This window comes from Branchiostoma lanceolatum, chromosome 8 (genome assembly GCF_035083965.1).
Source record: "Branchiostoma lanceolatum isolate klBraLanc5 chromosome 8, klBraLanc5.hap2, whole genome shotgun sequence".
In the NCBI taxonomy this organism is placed as follows: Eukaryota; Metazoa; Chordata; class Leptocardii; order Amphioxiformes; family Branchiostomatidae; genus Branchiostoma; species Branchiostoma lanceolatum.
This window is the reverse complement of record NC_089729.1, coordinates 6,261,394-6,270,370: the sequence shown is the minus strand read 5'-3', so window position 1 is coordinate 6,270,370 and position 8,977 is coordinate 6,261,394. Positions and strand designations below refer to the sequence as shown.

Below are 8,977 nucleotides of genomic sequence, written 5' to 3'. Positions count from 1 at the left end.
GAATCTTGGTGTTCCTTTCAAGGTGTCTTTGAACATTTAAAGAAACACTTTTGACACAAAATCAAGCGATAGATTTCTCTCGACAATATAACTGTCCTGGCGCATGTTTGTTGTCGACAGTTGTTACTATGTAGCGAATCTCGTCAAATGACGGCTTTCGACTTTAAATTTGAGCCCTGTGAAAAAGTGACAAACCTCTAAAAATGAAAATTGAATCTTCAATTTACCCCTCTAAAGAAAACTACAGGTCTTAATGTGGCCAATAGGCGGCGCTATCAAAGTCACGACACCGAAACCTAACCTTCAGTCCGTAGTCCCAACCCAACCCAAGGGTCCCGTTTGCCTCTCACCAAGTATTCTATCAAGTTATGTACATGATTTAAAAACATGGGAATAAGGTTCCCAAATCCTCTGAAAATGACACACCCCTTTAATACCAGAGGTGTTCTCGGCAGGTGTTTTCTGTATTGTCCTTTACACAGTGACGACTCAGACCACATGCGACAGTCGAGTCATTAATTGGAAAGTTAAACACCTGCCTGTGTCTGTAAATACGGGACGCTGAAACCCATGACCAATCGGTCTGTACAACTGCGCTAATTATAAGTAAACATGAAGAAGAAGGAAAGCTTTCTACTCGTCGGGTCTCGAAGTAAAGCTTGAGTTGGTAACATCTAAAGACGCAGAGAGGGTATGGGCCGTATACGACAGGGAAATTGGATAAAATCCGCGCTGGCAGGATCCTAGAAAACCTGTTTCAGACATTCGACAGGGAAAGAGTCAAGCAAGCAATAGGAACAAGACTGGCAATGATAAAAAGACATTGCCATGGCGACGGTGGTTGTTGTTTTAATTATCTCCATGAAAAATGGAGATATTGTTTTGGGTGTGTCTGTCTGTTTGTCTGTCTGTTTGTCTGCTTGTCTGTTTGTCTGTTTGTGTTTCCGCACCACTCCAGTCAGCATAACTCAAGAACCTCTTGATGGATTACAATGATATTTGGTATGTGGGCGGGTCTTGTGAAGCCGAAATTCAAGGTCGATTTTGGGCCCCCTGGTATGTGACCTTGATACTGCAGCAGAACTTCAATTTTTGTATCTTTTCACCTGGACGTGCTGTGGTCTTGATTTTTGGGTGGCAGATAGCTTGTGATACAATAAAGAAGTGATGTAGGTTTGGGCCCCCTAGCAGCTTCCTCTGGAACTGCAGGGGTGTTTTTGTGAAAATCTTCTAAGGAGAATAACTGAACAAAGGAACAACGGATTTCCATGATATTTAGTATGCAGATAGCATAGATAGAGATATACACAATGAAGTGCAAATTATGCTAATTCGGACATAATTTGCATAGCTAATGAGGAAAATCTATATTTGCAGTGTTTTCCATTATCAGACTCAGATACATGTAACGTATGTAGTTTATGGAAAGTGGATCATCAACAGATACCAATTATGCAAATGAATCCCTAATTTGCATAATTAATGCAAAACACCATATCTCATCTAATTGGAAAATTATAGGACTGTCAATATGATACTTAGTATGCAGGTAGCTTAGACAGAGATATACATAATGAAGTGCAAATTATGCTAATTGTGACTTAATTTGCATTGCTAATGAGGAAAATCTATATTTGCAGTGTTTTCCATTATCAGACTCAAATACATGTAACGTATGTAGTTTATGGAAAGTGGAGCATCAACATATGCCAATTATGCAAATAGATCCTTATTTGCATAATTAATGCAAAACCACCATAATTCATCTAATTGGAAAATTATAGGACTGTCAATATTGCAACATGTGTAAGTTACATAAAGGTGTTTATGCCCAAGCATATATTATGCGAATGTGTAAGTCATTTGCATGAATAGAATTGTTCATGGAGATATGAGGTCGTGGAACTCTTGTTTTTACTGTACCCTGCTTAGGGCACAATGATAGGTGGTGCTGTTCATACAGGATTTCTTACGTAAAGGGCTGACGGGTACCTGTTCTACTGGACAAATACACACACACATAGACACGCACACACACACAGACACGCACACACACAGACAGCGATAGTTCCACTAGATTCTACCAGACACACCCCATTGCCAGAACGAACATCTATTTCATCACAGCCTGATCATGACAACTGAAAACAGCCCATGGACCGGGTTCCCACCATACAAAATGACTATTCTACTCTGATAGGACTGCTGTTTACATGAACAACATGTTAAGCCAAATCTACACAAATTTTAACATCATAGTCCACTTACCAACAGACACAGCATACATGTACACCATGCAACAGCTTGTACACTTATGTTCCCTGAACTATAGAACTAAGTCCTCTAGAGCGTGAATGGCCAGGGATGTTAGCTAAGGATGGAATCCTAGGATGGAATCCCAGGATGGAATCCCAGGATGGAATGCCAGGATGGAATGCCAGGATGGAATCCCAGGATGGAATGCTAGGATGGAATCCCAGGATGGAATGCCAGGATGGAATTCGAGTCCCACTGGAATACCAGGAACACCAGTCATAAAGGAATTTGCCATGAATTCCTGGAGCCCTAATGAAATGCCAGCCTGGGAATCTTGAATCCAGAAATGTTGTTGTGTAAAAATGTGTCCCATGTGTTCTTGGAAGTGTACAGGATTATATCAGCAAGAAAGTGGCATCTTATCAGCAGGATAATCATCTAGTACTAGTACTTCTGGCTTGCTAAATTTCCTTGCGACAGTGAAATTTTTCATTGGTCGATCTGGCTTGGACATGTTCCCAATGTCATGAATGAGGTTAATGCCCTTTATTAATTAATCTGCTTGTATAGGTAACTGAAGCAGCGTGTGCACAATCGTTATCAGTACGGAGTTGATGCAGTTATGACCTGTTCCCCGAAGAAAGACATTAAGTCTTACAGTTGTAAGGACCAGCATTAGGGCGTCTAAAAGCATTGTTACAGACACACGTTGTTTTAGAAAAGAGCAATATCACTGTGGAGCTGAGGTCTTAAATGGACCATGTACACATAAGCCTGGCACATCTGGTAGACAGATGTAGCTTCCTGTCTAGGTTATCTAGGAGGAATGTCCCGAGGGAGGCTTTCTGTCTGACTAACATTCCTAACATTCTTATTGTCTTAATATGCCTATGGACACATGCCTGTACAATTCCTAGAATAGTTGCAATCTGCACACAATACTATATCATTTGGCTCGCCCCTGAGGCGTCGCCAAAAATAGGCATATGATGGAAAACACTGTAGCACTTAACCAATGACCTTTCCTCGTCTATCACTAAGGCCACCGTAAAGAGTCAGAAACGATTGGCACAACTTGTCTGCGTGGATCTCAGAACATTTAATGTTCCTATATGTCGTCCTCTATTGAAAATATACCCTGTTCTAGTAACAACATATCATTCACAATGCCTAAAGTCCTAGGCAGCACTACAGCAGAATCCTTCTTGTAGACTAATAGTATATACATAGTACGTCAGACATCAAGTCGGAAGTGTGGATACAATTCGCACCCGTACAATATAATGACACGGCGATACCTGCCATCTGAAAGTGCTCAGAGTTAGACATTTCTACACGTTTTAAGTGGAATCCTGTCGTGATATCACGATGATTGACAGCAGCACCATTCTACTACCAATCAAAGATCGAAGTGTAGCAAACACACCCTCATGTTCACTGGTGTTTCTACTCATGTGCAGACCGTGAATAGCGTCGACAGGTACACAGGTCATTAATGGAAAATGTAAACACAGCAGTGGCCTCTAAACATCCGTGTCAGATTACAGCGAGTATGTAATAGTTACAGCTGCTAAACCGAGCATACAACGGGTTTCGTTGCGATCACCACACCTTCAAATAGATCTACTGAGTAGTACAACAATAGAAGATGATCACAGATACGTTACGCGTAGAGACTGAGACGGGAAAAGCCTGTCTAACATTTGGACAAGAGGTGGTAGCGACAACATATAAAAGCTCTTTTCTTTTTGTACAAGAATACACGTCACCGTCACTCAACTTCTTTTCTCAGACACCTCAGACAAGACTTCCACCAACAAACCCTTACAATGGCTTTGCTTTGAGTCCATGGTTATACTTTTGCAACAATGAGAAACACAAGAGTTCTCGCTTTTCTTTTCCTAAGGTGTTTTAGTCATCTCTCTCCCCGGCGGCGTACACGGGCGACACCCCGGCCATCTTCAGACTCTCCATGTGCTCCCTGGCCTTCAGCCTGAGCGTCGCGATGGACGACGACCTCCGCTCTTCCAAGGACGTCTGCCGATCCCGCCCGCTGCCGTCATTTCCGTTTCCGGTGAGACAGATGGGCGGGCTGCGGACGATGGGCGGCAGGACGGGCGGGAGGACGGTGATGAAGGGGGCGGAGAGGGCGCGGCGCGGGCAGCTATCCGAGCTGACGACCGAGGTGGGGATGCTGGTGGTGCTGAGCTGGATGGGGCTGGCGCCGTTATCTCGCAGCTTGCTTCTCTCCTGTTCCTTGGCGCGTTCTTGTTTCCTCCATTTGGCACGGCGGTTCTGGAACCAAACCTGTGAGCGACACAGACACAACATGTCCCTTACTTATCAGACTCTAATACTCATACCAATACCATACCATACTCTAATACTCGGGATTTCCTCACACCATGATGTAAACGGCCGCCATTTATTGCCGACAGTTACTGGCCGAACAAAATACTGTTTTTTTTATTGATTCAAGTCGTTTCAAAATCAGTACATCAGCAAAAATTGTATAGTACTTTAGTATATGTTTGTTACAAGAAAAGGTAGATTTTACGAATTTCGTGCCAACTCAAATCTTCTCCGTTTGTGCAAGGTGACATGGTGATATGGTGATATTACACCATAAAGAAATTGGTATATTCATTGCTGCATTTCAATTCGCCAGGGAAAAAAATGATTGGAACTAAGAAGCCTCCTCTGCAGCGCCCAGAAGGCCTGTAAAGGAGGCAAGGAACTCAGACAAATTTGATTAGATCACACAACGAAAGTGATTGTTCGAATAGCAAAAAAAAATTCATGAATTTGAATTAGAAGTTACATGGGAAAGTAGCATGCCAATTTTGGTATTTCCCGTTAAGTTTCGTTTTTTTTAAACTAAAACATTCTAAGATCGAGGTTAGAAAAACAATAGTCCCTTTATTCCCATTAGATAATGTAACATGTAACAAATGGCCAAGGGAACAGATTCACATTTGATAAATCATATAAGGGCCGGTAAGGTTGAAAAGTCTCGTACCTGGACCCGTGACTCCATGAGGTCCAGTCTGAGCGCGAGCGCCTCTCTCATGAAGATGTCCGGGTAGTGGGTCGTCTCAAATGCTCGTTCCAGGGCCTCCAGCTGCCAGCTCGTGAAGTTGGTGCGGACGCGCATGCGCCGAGGTTTTCGTCGTGGTGGGACAGCTGTTGTAGGATAGATCTGCGCAGGCGTGGTATTGACGACATCTGGAATATCAAAAAAGTATCATTACCCCCTGCTAGTCAATGTGAAATTGTAATATGGTATTTTCTGCTTATTTACGACGAAAACTTTCAATATATCGAAAATCATGATATATATTTTTGTATACAGAATAAGAAAAAAACGTTTGACTGTATAACGGTCGCTAATTTAAACCCTGGTGGGCAAAGCAAAGATCTGTACTATTCTGGATATTTTCAATGCTTTTCGTTAGCGAATATAAATGCATACTTTCAACCGATGACAAACATGAGTACGGGCAGAATAATACCTCCTAACAAATTTGAATTCATGGAAATGTCGCGGACAATATTGGGCACATTTGCCTCAAATTACATGCATATACAAAACACACGCCTCTTTGTTCTTATATTAAATCACATATTTTGGTCACCAGCGTCGCAAATTAGTCTACGCCGCACACGCATGCTAGCATGATAGAACGTCAAGACAGAGAGAGAATCCTGGTATATCCTATTGTACCGAATACAACGACACCAATACTCCAAAACATTTTCGAGAATGTCAGTACACAGTATCTTCCTTGATAGTCTGTTATGTCCCGGTATGAAATATGTCCCAACAGATGGACAGTATTCTTGCTTTGAAATCATTTCCAGAACGAAAAACGAACCATCGTATTTGTTGCCTTGGAGATTCAGTTGTTTACACTTAACGCGTCATCAGAGTGCATGCATATGAAATGTCTGTTGGTTTTTGTCTGTGCGATGATGTAATTGCAAGAGACGGCAATTTGCACAAAGAAAAACGATACACGTCTTATTTCGCAATTATAGCTTCAGCATTCATGACAATTTTTTGTTCTTGTTGTCGATAAGAAACTGGTCTGTAAGATTGCATTATGCACGGAAAATAGTACCTAAGGTGTGCGTCAAAACAAAATCAGCATGGCGGCTACCTCACCGTCTACACACGACAAAGACTATCGGGAGGACTATACTGTGAGATCAGATCGTGCTGTCCGTCGAAATATTCACCACAAAACTGGGACATTGGTAGACGTTGTTCCCTCTTGTTTGTGTTACGAGGTTTTCGTGCATCATTCCTATTACTATGACTACGTAAGAATTTTCGTTTCGCTTGCATTTGCGGTAAAGTATGCTGTGAAAATATCCTCTACAGTAAAATGAAATTTGAAAATAGAGATCTATCAAGAAACGTAGACTCCTGGATGAAGTGAACCAGTAAGGCTATTGTTATGAATAAATGAGTCGATGTATCGTTTTTTTTATTAAATGTCTGTAATCGAGCTATAGGACAGCCTCATATATATCTTTTTTACGCATTGTAAGAAACGGCTTTTGTGTGTCCATCGTTTGAGGAAAGATTGCTTTAGCTGACAAGTAAGCAGCATCATGAATGATTGTATGGCGTAAGTGTACCAAGCTTTCACATTTTATGAGGATGTCAGACATAAATCTACATGTAAACGTCTTTGAGACTTTTTCAAACTCTCTGTCACCACCAAATAGATTTTCTACTAATCCTAGACACAACCTAAAAGTCTAGAAAATCCTATGGATTGTTGACAATATGAAGAAACCCCACTGACCTTTTTGTTCGGTAGGAGACATCGTCTGCCGATCCGAGTCGCTCCCGACCTCGGCGTCCCCGGCCTTCTCCTCCGAGGACGACTCTTGTTTCTTCTCGGTCTTCAAACCCAGTATCCCCTCGATCGTGTACGACATGACGTCTTTTTCTCAGTTACGGAGAGAAAAAATTGCTAGTTCCCAGGTAGAAGATTGATGTTGCCACACGGTTCGTCTATATATATATATCAATGTGTCGTAGAATATCTGCTTTCGACACTCTTTTGCTCTCAACTTTTTGTCATGAAGCGCTCGCACGAGTGAAATAACATAGAAATCGGCGTAATAGAATCGATATGAATTCACCAATACAGACTAAGAGCACAGAGTTTGCTCAAAAGGGCTCTACAGACCCAAAATCGGAACGATTTCAGTGTGAGCTGTGGTTTTAAGCCTCCTGGTACGGCCACTATACTTTCCCAAGTCCTCAGGACTGCAGAGCGCGCGGAAGCTATTTATATGATAGGCAGGCACGGCGGGTACTTGTTAATTTGTATGATGCTATTAACGGCAAATCGCGGGGCGGGAATATACATTACCTGAACAAGCGGCATAATGGGTTTTCGCAGGGGCTGAGTACCCTAAATGATCGTCGTTTCCCACCTCATTGATTCCAGCAAGAAAGGGCTCCCTACAAAGCAGAGGGTATCTAAGGGGGTGTGGCATACCCCTGTTGGGAAAGGGCGATGGTTTAACCCATTGACGTTTAAAACCTTAAGAAAAGCAAGTAACACACTGTATGCATACTACAGTTGTAGGGGTTGATCTTTGGGCCGAAACAGGACAATCACGTCGTATTGCAGCTACCGATCAGAATGGTGAACATACAAGGTAAAGGGAATCTTGAGGTTGATAACTAACATCAAGGACATTATATAATGTCCATTCTGACATTTCACTCCAAGATTCAGACTTTTCGTCGCGCTGCAAATCACTTTTTTAAAACTGAATTACAAATCACCAGGGCATAGTATAAGCCAAAATGGCACAAGACATAGAGCAAAATGTCATACAGAAGTGATCTTTTGAAGCACTGAACGTGGCAAACATGATGATCTCAGACACCACTTCGTCCCACCGGTACTCGATAAGTTTCCAAGCCGCCCCCATACAGACCCTCCCGTCGACGCTGGATGGAAATTGCTTAATGCTATTTGTGTGATTGTGGTAATTGACCGTGGTAAGCGCCATTTAATTACACCAAGATTGGAACGGGGCACGCTTACATGTTGTCGGGCCGATCGGTGTCAAGTTTGGGGTTGTGGCCCGTGTGCAGGTGTACGTGGGAGAATATGCACGATTGGCCGTCAAATGGAGCCACCGAACAATATGTACAAGGAAAGCACTGTACCGTTTTGAAGACAGAGCAAAATTGGACTACCGCGTGCACAATGAACTAATGTATCTGTATGAAAAATTGTTATTGGTATGTATTGGGAAACTATAAAGCATTGATAGCGTTTAAGGTCTGTTTTATATATGACGGCTCTGACTGAACACGAAATTCAGATTTATGAGATTTGCATTAGCGTGTAAGGTCTGTTTTATATATGATCATGACGGCTCTGACTGAACGCAAAATTCATGTATATGAGATTTGCATCATAGATATGTCATATTCTTGAGATTTACAACATTTGTAATACATTACGAGTTTTACTTTCTATCACTCAATGACACGGCTTTTCGCGATGAGGCTGTCAAAAGAAAAAATGACACAATTTTGAGAACTTATGAAAAACCCTGTTCTCAAAACGTTAACACTCTGTAATCTAGATAACAAAAAGTATAACGTTATATGAAATACCTGTAAACGCCAACCATAGATAGGAAGCTTGAAAAGATTCTGCAACTTTTGGTTCGTCAGTAC

At 42.0% G+C, this 8,977-nt stretch overlaps 1 protein-coding gene across 1 annotated transcript; it reads right to left on the bottom strand.

Moving 5' to 3' along the window:
- Window positions 1-3,331: 3,331 nt before the first annotated feature.
- Window positions 3,332-7,747, bottom strand: LOC136440414 (homeobox protein unc-4-like). Its single transcript, XM_066436451.1, has 3 exons — window positions 7,071-7,747; window positions 5,276-5,481; window positions 3,332-4,563 (listed from the first exon to the last, which is right to left on the bottom strand). Exons 1-3 carry the CDS (start codon window positions 7,204-7,206, stop codon window positions 4,168-4,170), a joined length of 738 nt encoding a protein of 245 aa, XP_066292548.1. The 5' UTR covers window positions 7,207-7,747; the 3' UTR covers window positions 3,332-4,167.
- Between the last annotated feature and the right edge of the window lie 1,230 nt (window positions 7,748-8,977).